Source organism: Nothobranchius furzeri, chromosome 1 (genome assembly GCF_043380555.1).
Source record: "Nothobranchius furzeri strain GRZ-AD chromosome 1, NfurGRZ-RIMD1, whole genome shotgun sequence".
Taxonomy (NCBI): Eukaryota; Metazoa; Chordata; class Actinopteri; order Cyprinodontiformes; family Nothobranchiidae; genus Nothobranchius; species Nothobranchius furzeri.
Genome location: NC_091741.1, coordinates 30,109,666 through 30,128,934, shown reverse-complemented (window position 1 = coordinate 30,128,934; position 19,269 = coordinate 30,109,666). Strand labels below are relative to the sequence as shown.

The 19,269-nt window shown below is 43.4% G+C and overlaps 1 protein-coding gene and 1 long non-coding RNA gene across 2 annotated transcripts; one reads left to right on the top strand and one right to left on the bottom strand.

Annotated features, from left to right (window-relative positions):
* Positions 1-6,594: 6,594 nt before the first annotated feature.
* Positions 6,595-12,919, bottom strand: commd5 (COMM domain containing 5). The gene is made up of 7 exons (XM_015953839.3): positions 12,645-12,919; positions 11,845-12,005; positions 11,496-11,524; positions 11,330-11,380; positions 11,105-11,200; positions 8,156-8,231; positions 6,595-7,046 (listed from the first exon to the last, which is right to left on the bottom strand). The coding sequence occupies exons 1-7, from the start codon at positions 12,763-12,765 to the stop codon at positions 6,945-6,947; spliced, it is 636 nt and encodes a 211-aa protein (XP_015809325.3). The 5' UTR covers positions 12,766-12,919; the 3' UTR covers positions 6,595-6,944.
* A 246-nt stretch (positions 12,920-13,165) lies between these two features.
* Positions 13,166-19,023, top strand: LOC129160877 (uncharacterized). The gene is made up of 5 exons (XR_011520699.1): positions 13,166-13,476; positions 17,132-17,254; positions 17,546-17,604; positions 17,765-17,889; positions 18,893-19,023. It is a non-coding gene; the product is annotated as an uncharacterized lncRNA (long non-coding RNA).
* The last annotated feature ends 246 nt before the right edge of the window (positions 19,024-19,269 follow it).

The window sequence follows — 19,269 nt, the reverse complement described above, 5'->3', positions numbered from 1 at the left end:
CATAGTTACAAAATAACACATTTTAGGCTAAATTTAGACACAAACTGAGGACAATATTTCCTGACATACAGGGTTTATTTAATTGTGTGAAAATGTAGCACGTTTAAAAAAAATACCACAATAATACCAAAAACCGAGGTAACTTTGGTCACAATTACCGTGAGGTTAAATTTTCACACCGTGACAACCCTAGTTGGGATCAAAGGGTCTGCTCTGGATTGGTTTAGATCAGGGGTGCCCAATCCTGGTCCTCGAGGGCCAGTATCCAGCATGTTTTAGTTTTAATTCTGCTTCAACACACCTGACTTCAATCAGCAGGTGATTAACATGCCTCTACAGAGCCCGATGAGCTGCAGGTGATTCAACCAGTTAATCAAGTGTGTTGAAGCAGAAAAACCACAAAACCTGCTGGATACCGCCTCCAGGACCAGGATTGGGCACCCCTGGTTTAGATCACATCTCCACAACAGGACATTCTGTATTACACTGGGTGATGTATTTTCTTCTTGGGATGGGCTTCGCTGGGGGGTCCCGCAGGGATCGATCCTTGGTCCTCTTTTGTTTGCCATTTATCTGGTTCCTCTGGGATCAATCTTTCTTAAACATGGCCTAGCGTTCCATATTTTTGCTGACGATTGCCAGATTTACTCTCCATTGTGTCAAGACATACGTCTCTCCATCCAGTCCTTTGTGTCCTGTCTCAATGAGGTGAAGTCTTGGCTAATGGCCATCTATCTGCATCTAAATGAGGGAAAGAAAGAGCTCATTGTTTTTCACCCCAACAGCAGGGCTGTGGTAGCCTGGCAAGCCAGACTAAATAAATGTATTATTTAGTCTGGCAAAGCTCCAATGACGGTTCTACCGTTGTCTTTCAAATGATCTCCGCATGCTACTGGACAATGAATGTGACATAGGCCGTGTTCGAGATGAACTGTGCCTCGCCTGGAAAACAGACGAGAGCAGACGGAAGCAGCAGGGGGAGTGGCTAAAAGCCGGCGTTTAAGTCGGACAGATTTCCCTACATGTGTAGCTCGGGGGGGACGATGGCTGAAGATATCGCGTTAGCGTTCACACTTGTTTAATCTTCAGTTTTAATTCTGGTGCCTTTTAGCAGCTGAAACACATCCTCACATGCTTGTGGATATCATATATTGTATATGGAGACATGACTGTAATAATAAGTAAAGGTTATCAGCTGTAGCTTCAGTGTGCTCATAGGAAACGTGACAAAAGAACACAAAACACATTTCTCTTTATGGCCTATATAGTCATCATCAACATAACATGATTTACAGAACACATGTGACCAACTAACATTTCATGTTCTACCACCGGATGTTTGGATCAACATATGAACCAATCAGATCTTAGATCAGGTGAGAGCCAGGCGTTTCCCGTCATCCTCTAGGTTTTGCAGCCGGTGGAGAGCAACTGCAGCGCCTTGCTCCAAAATCTGCGGCCGCCTTGATCTCGCAAGGTTATCGTTGCCTACGTATGCATGACGTCAGAGCAAGTCGGCGTCAAGTTGGACACAAAGCTAACCGGCATGCACTGCTCAACGATCACCGCTGGTCTAATCTGCGCAGAACTGGCTCATCTCGAACACAGCCATACTCTTGTTTCACTGATTGATTGATTGACTCAAGCGTTTCCCCGTCTGTGTTCTGTGGGCGGCTAATGTAGGACATAGAGGTAGCCTGCATGTGAAACTCAGAGTGACCATCACATGTCAAAAATAAATGAACTATTTCTCAGTAAACTTGGCCTTTACATAAGATGCTCTAAAATGCTAAAAATAATGACCACACGTGTCTACAGCACTAGTAGATGTTCGATCATGCAGTTTATTAGAAAAAAAAACGTTGATTTGGGGGTGACTTGTGTTTTAAGTTGGCAGTGAGCAGAAGAACGAGACTGAAATGGGTCGTGGTTCAGAAGGGAAATAAATAGATAGAAACTTTAACACAGACACGAAGTCCAATAAAACAAACACACAATTTAAAAAAAGCAATAGTACATACAAATAATAAAAATTGGTTGTCATAAAATACACAATAAAAAAGAATACACCACCACAAAATACAAGAGTACCAGTGCTGCCTTATTTGGGACTGACACCGGACATCACTGAGCCTTACATTAGATAAGTTCATCACATTGTCAGATCTACCCAGTCGACCAATAAATGTGTACATAGAGTTCCTTAGGACTGCTGGTAAACAATAAACTCGAGCATTTACAAACATTTCACTTGCACTGCACCATCTTGGCAGCTTAAGCAGAGTTCTCATAGCATCATTGTAGGCAGTCTGACCCTTCCTCGTTTTTGCTTTCGTATAACGGGACCACAAGTGAGCTGTACATAAAGGAGTACAGAACACTCGAAACAAGAACATTTTTACATCATTAGAACATGTGCCAAACCTGCACACTAGAGTGTTAGCCTGAGCATACAACCTGTGACGTTCTCTCAACATGTCATCATCATCAGACATGACCTCAGTCAGGATATGACCCAAATATTTCACCTCACTGACCTCTTCCAAAACATTCCCTGCTAATAGAAAAGCAGGGAAGGTCATTTTGAGGTCATCTCTAGTGCGGCATATCATCACTACACTTTTGGCAGTGTTATGCTTAATGTCATAATCGTCCCCATACCCAGAACATGCACTTAGCATCTCCTGCAACCCAGCACTGCTAGGACTGAAGACAACAAGGTCATCTGCATAAAAGAGATGATTCACACAGACACTGCCGATCACGCACCCTGTATTGCACCCTGACAACTGTCTTGAGCGATCATCCAAATATAAGTTAAAGGGTACTGGCAACAAGACCACCTTGGCCAAAATGACACCTGCTCCCCCTCAGTAAGAGCAGTTGCCGGAGGTGGTTCAGGCATTTGGTCAGGATGTTTCCTGGCTTCAAGCATGTCCTCCCCACAGGAGCTCCCAGGGTCGACCCAGGACACGCTGGCTAGCCACGGAACGCATTGGGATCCCACCGGTGGAGCTGGTGGAGGTAGCTGGGAAAAGGACGGTTTGGCCCTCTCTGCACGAGCTGCTATGCTTGTGATTCAGAATCGAATAAGTCTCTTTGTGCTGTTGTGGTTCAATAAACCTAAACTAAACTAAACTAAACTAAACTAAACTAAACCAAGGACGTCTACACTTTGTTCAGACATTATTCCTCCAACTTTGGATGTTTGTTTTATGTAACAATCCTTTTTTGTCCTTTTTTTATTTGTCATGAATTGCACTTGAAGTGCACACAGTGCTGCAGGCTGAGAATAACGTTGGATCTGATGCTGCTTTACATAATTTGTCATTTGCTCCACTCTTGAAAAGAATCGTTGGAAATCGGTTGTTTTCTCTGGAGTCTTCTGTCCACTCACAGTTCACAGCTGAGAGGTTACAAAGTTCACGATGGTTGAATGTGGTCAATCCTGGCGCAGATGAGACGTCTGGAGACAAAACAGAGGCCCGCCTCCTGCCAAATCGCCCTCCTGAGTGTCAGATAGTGATATAATGATCCAAATCACAACAGAACTGTGAGTTTTATAACAGCAGAGCAGGAGTCTGAAGTGCAGCTGCTGTTGCATAAAAGTGTTTGCATAGTTGCAAACATCCTGATAAATATCTCCTTACCTAACCAGCAGAGAGCCATCCTGCATCATCACCAGTTTCTCTTATGATCAGCTAGATACACGTCTAAGGTGACAGGGTTAAACTCCTTCTGGTCATGTTAACAAACAGCTGATCACTGAGGTTCTGCTTGTCGCCGGCTGATTTCACATCAGCGTTCACGCCTTCGATTATATGTAAATGGGAATTGTGTTGAAACAGCTCACCATGAGGGCTGAAAGTAGGTTAAAGCCAGAGTGTAACAACAGCGGCGAAGGGATTGTCCTCCAAACGGGGCTCATTCTAGCCTCGAAGGTATTATTAGCCTCTTCTGCAGCCTCCAGATAAAACCTGTTAGCTGAGGGGGTTTGGAGTGTGGATTATACGCCAACCAGCGTGGATCTCAACAGTCGCTGGTAATATAGGTCGGGCGGTCTAGGCTCTGAACTCAATCCTGTGGCAGACACAGACAGACTGACACACATGTGGAAACAGACATTCTGACATATATGCAAATGAGGACACTCGCTAAGAGTTATGCAAGTAACACCGCGCGCGTGTGTGTGTGTGTGTGTGAGAGAGTGTGTGTGGAGGGGGAGTTGCAGTCTGGACAGCCTGCCTTTTCATAGACTCTCTGGATGTTGGACACCAGGTTGGGAGCTAAAGTCAGACTCTTACATAAAGTCTTAAAGGGTGCGGCACCTGAACACTAACCGTTATTTGGTGCAGAAGGGTTGGACACAGACGGGCCAGAGCATCCAGTAGAAAGACAAAAGTGCAGGTTGTTCTCATCTAGTTGTTTTGCAGGTCAGGAGAGCGCCGCTGCAGGCAGGACGACATGTTCCAGAAGAGGAGCTGTGCAGTAATCTTCAGGGTGGTTCAGTAGGTGGTGAGGGGAAGGTGTGGGGAGGAGCGTGGACCATGTGTTTGCCATGATGTTGAGGATGAGGAGGAAACATTTTCTATCCTCTGTCCTAAACTGGTTTGCAGTAACCACTATCAACAGCCCAGTAGGCCATCAAACATCAAACTGGTGTTTCATCAGTCACCATCAAACACTTTTGCAGATTTATGGAAGCATTTGAAGCTCAGCTGGAAGAACAAAGAGAGAGAATGATTTAAAAGTTTAAAACGTAACCCAGAGTTCTCTTTCCTCTGTTAGCGGGGCTGAGAAAGTTTCTTTCTTCACTAAAATCAGTTTTGTAAACATTCGATGATTAAAATGCATCTAGCTGCTGAGCTAAGCTGTTTATTCCTTATTGTATTATTTGTAATTTTGTTAAAATCAGTTCTTGGGTTACCTTATTGGGTTATTTATTAGGTTTATTTTTAGACTAATACTGTTTTGTCTTTATAAGTCAACCAGGAAGATGTGGGGCTTTTTCTGACAAGCAGCAATATGAAAGATTTCTACAGTGAAATAATCACAAAATAGTCTAACGTCTCAATCATGCTGGAAGGAAGGTTACATTGAAATAGATTTTATTCTCAGCAAGCTGGGGCTCGTCAGTTCTTCGCTCAAAACAAAATGTAGGAGCAATGTAGAGACGTCAGGATTCCAAAATGGCGACGCTCACCTCCCAAGTAGCCATTGTTTGTAGATTCCTCTTCATAACATACAATAGTTTCAAGTTCAACATGCAAACAAAACTTTTAGTAGCGTAGAGTTGCACTACATGCAACACTGGTTTTAAACGCACTCGTGTTTTGTAAAATAAACACATTTCACCCAAAAGTTACTGTTGTTGACACGGAGAGCTGCCATTTTGGATGTCAAGGTCGGAGTTCTGAAATTCTTCCAAGTTTCTGACTGTGAGGTCCGACTTTGGGGGGGCGTTTCATTAGAATTTTCCTACTCAGAAGTCAGAATTTCCGAGTTCCGAGGACAAATCGAACGCACCATAATATCGGGTGAGGCAGGCTAAAGGCTAATGTTGAGCTAACAATGCTACCGGTGAACTAAAAGCAAATAGACGGCTCTAAAAATAGCTGAAGCTACTTTTTCAATTACCAAAACTGGATGTTGCAGTGAAATGTGTGTGTGAAGTGAATAATGAGCCAATCGTGGCGTTTTACTTCTTTTAATGAGTCGTTCAGAACCATAACAGCAAGCTAACTGCAAGACGGCAAACAACCACTGTTCCTGTAATGCCGGAGGCCTAAATAAGTGTTGTAAATGCTCCCTACCGTGAAACACTTAGATTGGAGAATGTATTTTTCTACTTGTGAACTTACTGTGTGGCACGTGTTCACTTGTCATCTAGAATCTTTTGGTGCTGATCCGTAACTGGCAACAACCATGAAACTCACAGAACGGCATGTAACCATTTGCTTAGAAAAGTGGCCTGCAGTAACCAAATTTGACCATAGGATGGCCTTCTTACTCCATTCTTACATATCGCACCTTTAAAGAAAGGCTTTGGTATTGGACCAGCATGCACTGGGGTGGGTTTTATACCAGAGCAGGAAACAACAGAGAAATTGGTCTTTTGCCAAATTGCATCAATTAAACATAAAAATTTAACTTTGTCTCTGTTCATTTGACTTGTCTTGCTTGATTATAAAACATCACCACAGCGTCTTATTGGCTTATTCAAACTTGGTTTGACATGGAAAAGCTAGAGGGGTGTTAAGGAGATGTTAAGTCAGAGAGGGACTGAGATGCACTGGACATGTTTAGAAGTGAGACAATGATAGGTAGAAGGATGCTGAGGGTGGAGCCACCATGCAGGAGTTGGGATGAAGATAGAAAATGCAGATTAGACTAAAAGGAGACAGATGATTGGTTATGGAGAACCCTGACAGGACAAGCTCACAATACTTTAAAATAATACCCAGAATGCAAGCTTGATTGCTGAAGTGGCTCATCTGTCGGCTCTGAATGGGCCCAGAGCTTCGAGTGAAAGGTTTTGGGCAGGTTCAGCTCTAAACCTTCGTGCTGAAGGGTCCAGATACGATCAGACTCATCGGTGGTGGTGAGCTTTATTAGTGAGTTTGTGAAGGTGCGTTAAAGCAGTTTACACAAAGTAAAGCTTTGCCTGTTCTAGTCATTCACTCAGGAACAAAAGGGTTTATTGGGACTCGGTATCTTGGCACAACATCATCATAAATCTCTCATTTAAACTGTTGATGAAAACAAACAAAAAGGCGGACATTGTGTGTGATATCGGCTGTAATACAGGAAGCCGTCCATCAGAACTCCATAAACAAGTACAGCATGTTGGATGCCAACTCCTCCACATCAAGACCATGTATGGTCATCTTTACAGCAACGCATGTACAGAACTTCAGCAGAACTCAAGAAGGACCCGAAGTCCATCAGTCTTGGATCTTTAGGATGCTTCGCTTCTCCAGATCGTTCATCTCCTTAAGAATCAAAGCCACGTTGTAACGGAGCTCCTGGAACTTGGACACCGGAACCTGGAAAAGAAAACAACAACCATTCATCAAATGCACTGACGTGAGAACAGCTGGATGAGCCAAGACCCTCTCCTGCAGCTGTGGCAGATGTGGAGTCTGGTGCTCCCTGCTGACCGAGCAGTTTGCTTGCTTTTGTCCATCCATCCATTTTCAGCCGCTTATCCGGAGTCGGTTCACGGGGGCAGCAGCCTAAGGCGAGAGGCCCAGACTTCCCTCTCCCCAGCCACTTGGGCCAGCTCCTCCGGAGGAACCCCAAGGTGTTCCCTGGCCAGGTGAGAGACATAGTCCCTCCAGCGTGTCCTGGGTCTTCCCTTGGGTCTCCTCCCGGTTGGACGTGGCCGGAAAACCTCACCAGGGAGGCGTCCTGACCAGATGCCCGAGCCACCTCAACTGGCTCCTCTGGATGCGGAGGAGCAGCAGGTCTACTCCGAGCCCCTCCCACATGACCGAGCTTCTCACCCTATCTCTAAGGGACAGCCCAGATACCCTGTGGAGAAAACTCATTTGTTTTGTAAATAAAGAAATTATTTTTTTTTTATTAATGCTCTAATTTACTTGACAAGCCACTACCTCTAAACACTCTAACTGCATTCTAATGGCAAGGAGACCACTGAAAACAAGCAATATTACAGTAAAACCATTTAATCTCAGTTATAGCATGACTTTATGTAAGGAGTTGATCTGATGAATATTAATAAACAATAATAAGAACCGGCTGAGGTGCTGCATCGGAGACGTCTGACCTGGCGGTAAGCTTAGGCTCTGCTACGCAAAAGTTCCTGCAGGTCTTCTCTGTGATCCTGTTACATAACAGGAGCTGACCTACATTAGCTCGGACTTAGACGGAGCACGGACCTGCTGACACCAACACTAATGAAGAACGTGAGACAACTTTCTGAGAATTAAGACTAGAGCAAAGATACGAACTCAGATGAATGGATGACTAGACTCCGCGCTCCCTTTACTGGAAATGTGAGGATCAGGATCTCCAACCTGCAGAGCTTTGGTCTTTCTGTAGGGGTTTTTAATCCAATGCCACCACCTACAGGTTGAATAATGTATTGCATGTATTTTAGTTTCAAACAGGAACTAATCACTGATTAATTTACCTCGAAGCGGTGAAACGTCCCATCTGATAGTTTCATCTGGGTCAGAACAGATGGCTGCAGGGCTCTGGATAAAGAGCTGCGTGGACACAGAAACACACAGTATTCATAATTATCATTTATATGTTTGAGAAGCTGCGATGGACTGGCTCTCTGTCCAGGGTGGACCCCGCCTGATCGCCCATTGACCGCTGGAGATAGGCACCAGCCCCCGTGACCCTACGTGGACAAGCGGGTTCAGACAATGGATGGATGGATGATGGATGGATGGATGGATGGATGGATGGATGGATGGATGGATGGATGGATGGATGGATGGATGGATGGATGATGGATGGATGATGGATGGATGGATGGATGATGGATGGATGGATGGATGGATGGATGGATGGATGGATGGATGGATGGATGATGGATGGATGTTTGAGACGGTCCAGAAATGGTAAAGAACTGCATGTGCTTATTCCTTAGGTCACTTTTATAGTCTCAGATTTACATTCAGTGTCTTGCCCAAGGACACTTCAACAGAATCGAACTACCATCTCTCAGAAGGGCAGACGAGTCTTCTGTTTGCACACTAAAGTGTCCTAAACAGATAAGATTAGGGCTGCACGATATCAAAAACTAATTCACGCTGCTATTTTATCTAACCCTGCAAAGTATATAAAAAACAGGAATTTTTAAGTTATACTCTGCTCAGGGTACCTGCAGGTTTAAGGGAGCCAAATTTAAGACTTTTTAAGACCTTTTTAAGGCCAGTTTGACCAAATTTAAGCTAATTTTTTTTTATTTAAGCTATAATTTCCAGCTATTGCCTGGAACCGGTGCTAACCACGTCGCAAACGTGGGATTAGCCATCCAGTTACCATTAAACCTCCCCATGGCGCAAGCTCCCACTAGCTTAACCAGCTAATGTGCTCATCTAAAAATAGCCCCCTTTCACAACCAGCTGAATGTGTACGGTTCCGCTTACGGCAACATCGTACACAAAAAATGCTGAACACTGACTAGAAATTCACGAAAATGTCAGAAATAAACTAATCGTGTTTATTGGGTCTTTGGTCATTTAAGACCTTTGGAAACTGTATTTAAGGATTATTTGTCATTTTTAAGGATTTTCAAGGCCTTAAATTTGGAAAAGTTAATTTAAGACTTTTTAAGGACCCGCGGATACCCTGTCTGCTGGGTAACCCAAACCACGGCAATAACTGACTTTCTTCTGGGTCAAATCTGCACGATGGTGATGAAATCATAACTGCAGATTTGTCTAACCAATCAGAAATACTAAATAACTTCATTAGAAGCCTTTTTGACAGAACGGAAACATCTCGAACAAAAAGAATCATTTTACCTCCGAATAATGTCCTCTAATAAAATTACTAGCCCACAACAAGCTTTACGTCCACAATCCTGCATCATTTAGCGCTGAAAACCTACAAAAGCATCTCGCTTTCGTCCAAATCTCCGACAGCATCCTCATGTTAGCTTCTGACCCGAAGTGTAGCTTTTGATCAACAGCTTATCTGAACCAACAGGCATTTGCTGATAGTTCAAGTGCCTCTCCCTACTGTCACCTGAAGCTCGCAAGAATTGTTGACTGACGCATCAAATAGCCAATGAAATTCGAAAAACGACTATTTCTCACGTTTCATCACAAACCCACGGTCTGCTTCCTCAAACTGATTGAGAACAATTGTGATTGGATGGTCCGTGCGTGTCAGGAACCCTTAATGGTGTGGTTACAATTGGTCACTTGGAGTTTAACATGCAGGCTGAACATGAAAATAGTCTCCTACACCTATCTGCTGCGATAGCTTCTGATGGAAAGACGGACAGATCTACATCACACTGTCACTTAACATTCATGGACTCGCCCAGCCTGACTCGCGATGGAGAAGGCTCTTGTCGGTTTAGCGTTCAGGAAACAGCGGTCAACGTCTCAGCTAGTAGAAGCTAACCATTAGCATTAGCAGCTCCACCACACTGCAGAACTTCTCCAGGTTTGTGTTCTTTGTGGAGATTAAACATCAACGTTGCAGAGCAAACAGTCGGTGGTAGAGTTGTGTTGCTGTTAGCCAATCAGAGGAGAGATGTCCACATGTCAGTAAATAAGACTCCAAATGTTTTTTGTATGATGCTCAGCTTTTATGTGGCTCACTTCTAGTTCCTGAATCTGGTGCATCAGAGCTTTGTTTCTCCAGAGTACAACTTACCTGGCATTAATTTCTACTAGAGACCACTGCAAATGTATTGTTTAAACAAGTGTTCCACACCTTTAACATTATGTAATCTCTAGTAAGGATACATTTGATGTAGTTACTAATACTTGATCTAACATGTCTTCACCATAGATTTTATTTTGGTTCTTATGTTACTGTGATAAAAAATAAATAAAAGGAGGAGGGACAACGAGGTCCTGGAGAGTGAGCCTACAACACATTTTTAAGTGTTGTGATTGGACGAAAACAAGCGGACTTTCCTGATATTTGGACATCTCTTCTCTGATTGGCTAACAGCGACAGGAATCTACTACTGACTCTGTTTGCTCTGCAACGTTGATGTTTTATCTCCACAAATAACAAGCCTGGAGGAGTTCTGCTGTGTGGGGGAGTTGCTAATGCTAACAGTTAGCTTCTACTAGTCGACACGTTCTCTGCTGTTTCCTGGACGCTAAACCAACAACAGCCTTCCCCGTCGCAAGTCAAGACGGGTGAGTCCATGAATGTGACGTAGACCTGTCAGGATTTTTCAAATCCTGGCGTTTCACCATCTGTTTTCCATCAGAAGCTAATGCAGCAGATAGGTGTAGGAGACTATTCTCGTGTTCAGCCTGCATGAAAAACTCAGAGTGACTGATTAGAATCAGAAATAATTAGTAAAAAACAGTTTCTCAGTGAAGGACCTCTTTAAAAATTAAGTCATGGCTTCCAAACTCTGCACAGCTTCTTTTACCTTGTAGAAATGGAAACGTCCACTCTCCATTTGAACTCTTCCAGTGTGGGGAGGTGAGGATCCTTCTGAGAGGAAGCTGCTTCCAAGGCTGCTCGACTAAAAGTTCAGAGACGCAACGGCACAGATGTTGACAACAGTCATGAGGCATCCACAACTTCATGCTTTGCGGGGTTAAATGCTTGTTTCCACTAAATATGCAGCAGTTATGAAGTGAATCCGACGTACCGACTTCCAAAAACCACGCTGGAGAAATCTGTGATGAAGTCCTCGGGCATTCTGACGATGAAAGATCACAGAAACACGGATTTCAGAGGACGTGCGAGTGGCAGCTGTTAGCAGAAAGTTTAATGAACACGAAGAGTGAGAAGTGTGAAGAAAATGAGTTGTTTACTTCAGCATTCGTAGATCGTCCTTAAAGGCCTAAACATAAACACACAAACAAAACGATTAAAATGTGCATTCAGAGGAAAACGCCCGTAGACAGCCAGCTGGGCACACCTTCAATCATCTACTGCATCATGGTGTCATCGGCTGCTTGCTCTGATTCAGGATGAATTATGTACAAAATATTCTGCGTTATAACAGTTTCTGCATCCTGCTGCTTTAACACAGTTGTTAAATGTTGCTACTGCACAATGTCACTGATCTAAAATACACACCAGCTCATCAAAACCCAGCCACAAAACAAGTGTCTCAGTACGTTCCTGTTTAAAGCTCATCGTGCTTTAACAGGAGCTCACCTCCTGTTTTAGTGACGATGGTGGGATGCGGATGGCTTCCGAGAGCAATCTGTGCATCCCTGCTATGATGTGACTGAGCCGCTCCTGCGGGATGACACTGCCTTCTGCCACCGACCTCATGACCTCCCTGCAGTCTTTCCCCTCCAGAGCGCTGACCACAGCTGAACACAAAAACACACAAAAGTCCTTATCCGGTCCAGATTCAGCTGCTGGTCTTTCACCCTAGAAACAGAAATTGCTGCAAGAAAAAGAAAACCTTTTGGACAACTAATTGGAATAATTAACAGGACTCGATGCACTGTTTAATAATAGGTTCAATTGGAGTGTTTGCTTTTTAAATTGATTGCTCTTGTTGTGAACTTGACCTATAAACTGAACTGAATTTGCCGGGAGCTGGTGCCCGACTCCAGCAGTCGCTGGACAACGAGTGGGGTCACTCTGGACAGGATTCCAGTCCATCATATGGACACAAATACAAAGAAGACCACACGCAGAGACAGTTTGCACATTTTCTTGTTCATACACATCCTTGAGACACCTTCTTGTCTGATGACCCTTTCCACTAATCCTTCTAGTCATTTCTCTGGCATCTTTGGCCAATTGGTTAAGTCTGAAGATGTTTTCCCGAGATCTGATGATGTCCTATGATGGCCACCGTAGTTATGATTTTCTGTGCCTTACAGTAAATACGTCAGCAGACAGAAAACCAGAAGAAAAAATACACCACCATTTTTTTTTCTCACTGAACTCTTCAACATAAATATTTTCGGTTAAGTTATCTCTGAAACCTTTTGAATTACCTTTCAGTAATTTTCGGAACAGCTCATGGTCGACATCCTTCAGGTTTCTCGACATTGACTCGATTTCTGGTGGGATTCTTCCACCCAAAAAGCTCGGGTCTTTTGCGTGGCTCGAAGACATGTCTAACTGTGCACGATTGTGAAAAACCAGCGCAATCAAAAAACCATTTATCCGCTCAAATTGTAAATAAACGCTCTCTTTTAGGCAGGTTTATTTTTCCTGTTTGGTGACAGCAGCAGCTTCCGTCTGGCTGCGGCCACCGTGGTGGAGCTCCGCAGTAACCGGATACACGTGACCTCCACAGCAGCCGGAAGCACGTGACGATGCTCTCGGACGGATCGAGTATTATTGGCATCTGCCAATAATATCATATACGGGTCTGCATCTTCTTTCCTAGTCCTTTAATACGTCACTGCTACCTGACAGCGTCTGCACGTCAATCACGTGACCAAGCAAATCAAGTAGTATCAAAATCAAAACATTAACCTTATGGCGTTCAAATAATAATTGCCGTTGCCTCCATTTGCAAATCTTGATTTCTCTAAAGCTGAACCTCATTATCGCGAGACTACAGAGAGCGAGAAGAGAAGAGACTGGCTGCGGCCACGCTCATCTTCTTTCCTAGTCCTTTAATACGTCACTGTCAATCACGTGACCAAGCCTAAGCGTCGGGTCTGCTTTAATACGTCACTGCTTTACCTTTTGGCTCATTTCAGCCTTGTGGTTGGTCGGCGTTGCACCTCGGATACCGGCTGGGGAAAAAAACTTTTCAAAGGAGTTTCGTGTTTTTCTGGATTATTTCACTTCTGATAACTTGCAGTTTAACCTCAGGTGAGTTTTTTAAAAGCAGAAATTCAGCTTTTTTCTAAAGAAACTCAAAAGTTCTTTGTGTCTGAGGAGCCCAGTAACCTGAGACTTGTGACTGAATTCATTTTATCCACTGTCAGCCATTCAGTTAAACAGCCAATCCAGGAATCCAGAATGAACCAATACACTAGAATTCAAGCCTTAAACGAGAACATCAGTAGGGAGCGTGAAGGATTTGAGGAAACCCCGTTTCACCAAGTCATATCTGAGCCCAGTACTCAGAGCCTTGACACTGAATTCATGTTTCCCTCTGTCAGTGATGCAGTTAAACAGCAAATCCAAGGAGCCAGGATGAAGGACAATTCTATTATTCAAGGATTAAAGTTTAATCTCACAGCTCTGATTCAAGGGCTGGAAGAACAAATGTTTAAACTTCAAAACGATCGAGAAGATTTTGAAATCAGCAAAGTTAGATCAATTGAGGAAATAGAGGGTATGAAATATTGTCTGCTGGAGCAGAGAAAAGACTTTGAAGAGGAAAGATCTCGATCAGATTACGAGATCAATGAAATTCAGACTTTTCAACAAGATGAAAGAGAAATGATTGAACTTTGGAAATACAATTTAGCAGTTCAGAGCAACGACCTGCAGGAAGAAAAAGCAAGCTTACAAGAGGAATGGCGTCATCTCGAGCAGGCAAAGCTCCAAATGAAAGCGGTTTATGAAAACCTACAGGAGGAAAATGAGAAATTGAAGACACACATAAAGGATATCGAGAGAGCCAAAGCAGACGCTGATAGAGAGATTGAAAACATGAAAATTCAACTGGAAGCAGATAAAACGTTGTTTGAACAGACGAAGAAAAGCTCAGAGCTGGAGCTTGTAACTATGAGAGAAGCTTTGGATGATGAGAAACGTCAGCTTGACTGTGAGAAAACAGAGTTTGAGAAAACAAAGACTGAATCACAGCAGGAGATAAGAGACATCATTCAAATGCTGAATGATGAGAAAATGGATCTAGAAATTAGAATTGGACATCTGCACGAAGAAAAATCTGAGTTTGAACAGAAAAAGGCTGAAGCTGAACGGGAGATAGAAGACACCATTCAAACGCTGGGTAAGGAGAAAATGTATCTAGAATTTAGTACTGGATGTCTAAAGGAAGAGATATGCGAGCTGGAAGCCAGATCCCAGCTCATGGACAAGCAGGAGGCTACCCTTGAGGAGGAAAGGCGGGAACTTCAGGAACAAACGGTTAAACTAAACGATGAGAAAAGGAAACTAGAGGAAACAAAAATCAAATTGGATCAGGTCTACGACAAACTGCTGAAAGGTAAAGCTAAACTGAAGAAAAACATCCAAAAGTTTAAGACTAACAAAGCAGAAATGCAGCAGATGATGGGAAGTCTAGAAGAACAGAAAAAGGTGTTCGACGAGACGAAGAAAAGCTCTGAGCAGTAGATCAGAAACATGAGCTATTCATGGAGACAGAGCAGCTGGTGAGTGAACTGAAATGCAAAACAAATTACTGAATTAATTTAGCTGCACACAGGCTGCTTTACACAGCAGCTCTTGGTTCAGCAGGTTACGTCTAAAGCCGGGCGGACACGGTGCGACTTTTTCACTTTTTTGAGCCGATTTTCCACTCGTGCAAGAATCCACGAGATCGGGGCGAGTTTTGCGCCGAGCGGCGTGTAGTGTACAGGGGGTCACGAGAGGCGATTAACACCACGTGACCAGCTGCCGATCAGCAAGCGTGAGCTCGCACGGACTTCTGGCGTGTTTAAAATTTCGCTCGTCCCTCGTGAGAGTATTGCACTGTTGAAGTGGCGCTGCGAGCAGCTGCGACCCAAAAAGTATCAGAACCGCTCACGGCGCATGCGCAATCATGCATCAACGCCGCTCGCCCGCTATTTCCCTAATAACACACGCTGTTCGTTTTTGTTTCTACACGTTTTTTTACTCACAAAGATTGTCAAGAAGGCGTGTTTGTCGTGTTCATGTCAAATTAAACTGATCACAAAACACAGATTTACTTTCTTTATTTCGTTTTCCTCATCCAACCCCCATAAATCCCTGTGTGTCCTCCTGCAGCACTCCCGAAGGACAACAGGCAAAACAAGACAAAAAAGTCTGACGTGTTGAGTAAAAACTGCTATTTTTAGCACATTTTTAGGGCCGACGTGTTGCTACCAGACGTACAGTGTGAGCAGTCAGGTCGCATCAGAGAACTGGGTCGTGCAGTGTACGCCCGGCTTTAGTTACCCTAACCCTTAAGCCGGGCGGACACTGGGCGACTTTTTCACTCGTAGCACTCAGCTTCAGCTCAAACTGTACGACTTCCTCGCAGGGCAGATCTCACGAGTCATGTGCTCACACTGCACGTCTGGTAGCAACACGTCGGCCCTAAAAATATGCTAAAAATAGCAGTTTTTACTCAACACGTCAGACTTTTTTGTCTTGTCTTGCCTGTTGTCCTTCGGGAGTGCTGCAGGAGGACACACAGGGATTTATGGGGGTTGGATGAGGAAAACGAAATAAAGAAAGTAAATCTGTGTTTAGTGATCAGTTTAATTTGACATGAACACGACAAACACGCTTTCTTGACAATCTTTGTGAGTAAAAAAACGTGTAGAAACAAAAACGAACAGCGTGTGTTATTAGGGAAACAGCGGGCGAGCGGTGTTGATGCAGGATTGCGCATGCGCCGTGAGCGGTTCTGATACTTTTTGGGTCGCAGCTGCTCGCAGCGCCGCTTCAACAGTGCGATACCCTCACGAGGGACGAGCAAAATATTAAACACGCCAGAAGTCCGTGCGAGCTCACGATTGCTGATGGGCAGCTGGTCACGTGGTGTTAATCGCCTCTCGTAACCCCCTGTACACTACACGACCGCTCGGCGCAAAACTCGCCCCGATCTCGTGGATTCTCGCACGAGTGGAAAATCGGCTCAAAAAAGTGAAAAAGTCGCACAGTGTCCGCCCGGCTTTAGATAGAAAACGTTTACATTTGATTAATAAATGAATAAAAATTACACATAAAATAAAAAATACATAAAAAAAAAAACCTAACTCTGCCAGAGTGTCCCTTTTGGGTCATGTCTGCCAGTCCCAAGCCTGGATAAAAGAGGAGGGGTTTCATTTGTGACACAAAACAAAAACATGTTTTTATTTCACACTTTTTGTCTCCCACATGAGAGTATTCTTCTATAGGGAGCCTGAGTCCTCTCTTTCCAGTCGGCTCATGAGTTCCCAGGAAGAATGAAAGCAAGAACGGGGCTAAAAGAGACATTTTCTAATCCGCTTTGCCTAACGCCCTGAGTCACACACACGTCATACTTCAATTTAAATCAGATTTTTATCACAATATTTTTATTGTGTGAATTTAACTTCGACTAAAACTTTATAAACAAACTAGCTGTATATACGGGTTTTTCCATCAGCAGAACTGTTTACTGTTCTTTTTAACTGCTGTGCAAAAATTATTCTTTTTTAAGGGTTATGTTGTCCCAAAAGACAAAAGCTGCTCTCTTTAAACATTAAAAGCAAAAATGTTAGTTGTGTGTGAATATTTCTGCTACACGTCATAATAATTGTTCTGGGAAAGTTTGAAAATGTCATTAAGAGGACAAAATCAGTCAAAAACTACTGAATAATGTCTTTTGCATTCATCTGAACAGATAATGTTGTCGTCGTAAATCTTGTGAGGAGTTCAGCTTACCAGGTGCGGATTAGACAGCTGGCCATAAAATACAAAAGCCCACTCTGGAGCAACTGGTCGCCATTCCTTACAGTTCCTGCAGGTAAACTCCTCATCAAATGGATCAGAGTCCTTCACATTAAAACTGCTGCAGATACAAAAAATATAAGGACTCTTCTCCACTTGTGATACCTATTATTCAGAAACTATTTCAGGAGACTTATTTATAGAGCACACAGATTTGAGTCTCTTTCCAGTTAGAGCACTGAGAGTTACAGTAATGTACATTTCTCAAAATGAAAAAAAAAATGTCTCCAACTGCAAAATGTGAGCAGATTAAGTTTTACAGAATTGGATTAGTCTAAATAAACGCTGTTTTGTGCTTTCTGTGCAGCGCTTGATCGTAAACTTGAAGTTGATCACACAAGCAGACTTACAAACGGCACTCGGCAGGTGTGTACACCCCGTCCTGTCTTCTCCTAGGTTGTAGTCTGTGTCTCCGTTAATTGCTCCCACCTGCCTCTTGTTTCCCAATCACCATAGCTCCCGTTCCTCATGTATTTAAACCCCTGCTGTTCTGTGTTCCTTGTGGTGTCATTGTTTCATTGTCCAGCGTGCGTCCCAATAAATCATTATCAGAAGTTCTACCTGTCTGCCTGTTTCCTCCCCGGTCTGGATCCACGCCTTTCCTCCGCTCCACTCCGCGCACGTCGTGACAAGGTGACACTGACTTGGAAGGTAAGTGATTAAAGTGGAAATAACTAAAACCCACAGTAGCTGCATTCTAATAGCCTGGCTTGCCAGACTTGTCCTCTGTTTAATTCTGCTCATTCTCTGTGTAGAGTTAAACAGAGCACGAGTCTGGCAAGCCAGGCTTAGCGTTCTAATTACGAGTGAACAGGTCCACTCTAAAAACAAAAGATTTGAGATCATCACTTTGTAAAAATAATGGTGTGCAGCAAATCTCTTCAACAGCCACCAAAAGTTTTAGGAATGTCACACAAATTGTTGCACATAAATAGAAAATAATTCTTGATGCAGTAAAATGTGCCAAAGAATAGGTGTTTAGATGCAGTGAAAGAGGACATGATGTTAGCTGGTGTGAGGGTAGAGGAGGCAGAAGAGACGACTAATGATCTGCTGTGGCCGGTAGTAAGTCGGGCTCGTTCCAGGTGAGAGTCGGAGTCCGCCAAGGCTGCCCTTTGCCACTGATTCTGTTCATAACTTTTATGGATAGGATTAGGTGTAGCCAAGGTGTTGAGGAGATCCACTTTGGTGGCCTGAAGATCGGGTCTCCGCTTTTTGCAGATGATGTGGTCCCATTGGCTTCAGCAGAACATAATCTCTGGCAGTGGCGGTTCTACATGGAATTACTGCCCGGGCGAGGCCCCCTTTGAGCGCCCCACCCCCCCTCCCCCATCACACCACCCCACCTGCATGAACACATGCATGTTTTCTACAAACAGGCATGTTTTATTAGAACGACTATTGAACATTCATTTTTCTAAGTTGCACATATTTACATTAATTACTATGAAGTTGTCAGAATGTACAGCAATATACATTATATACTGTATCAAAATATATAGAATCAAATATACAAAAACAAACAATAACTAAATATTAAGAATATATGAACATAATATATAATAAATATTCTAAATAGCAAAAATGTTTTAGTGTCACATAATGTTTATTTCCTCACCTAAACCAGTCTTGTTTCCTCCTTCCTCTCGGCCAGTTTGTGACCAAACATTACTGAACGAAAAGCTAAAGAGGAGAACTTGTCGTGAGCTGTTTGAGCTTCAGGATGCAGATTTAAATCCAGAAAGTGTCATCGTATAAACAGCTAGGAAACAGAAGAAAGGAGAGGGAATTAAAAGCAGTAAGTATCAATTAATTCTGTTTATTCTGATCATCATTCAAATGTACACCAAACCTCATTGATAATTCCAGACGTTTAGGACAACATTTTGAACTTTTGACCTCATGTTGATGAGCTAGTGTGGGATCCGGGGTGGCTGTAGTTGCCAGTAACACACAATGCCACCTGGGGAGTTACACCCCAGGAAATAAAGACACACAGGTCCACTCAGATCAGGCAGGAGACGTGGTCTG

Coding starts and splice junctions, on each gene's coding strand:
- commd5 (XM_015953839.3), bottom strand. CDS start 12,765: ATGTCTTCGAGCCACGCAAAAGACCCGAGCTTTTTGGGTGGAAGAATC. Junction 12,006..12,644: donor GTTCCGAAAATTACTGAAAG/GTAATTCAAAAG, acceptor TTTTGTGTTCAG/CTGTGGTCAGCGCTCTGGAG. Junction 7,047..8,155: donor GGACGTTTCACCGCTTCGAG/GTAAATTAATCA, acceptor TTTCTTTTCCAG/GTTCCGGTGTCCAAGTTCCA.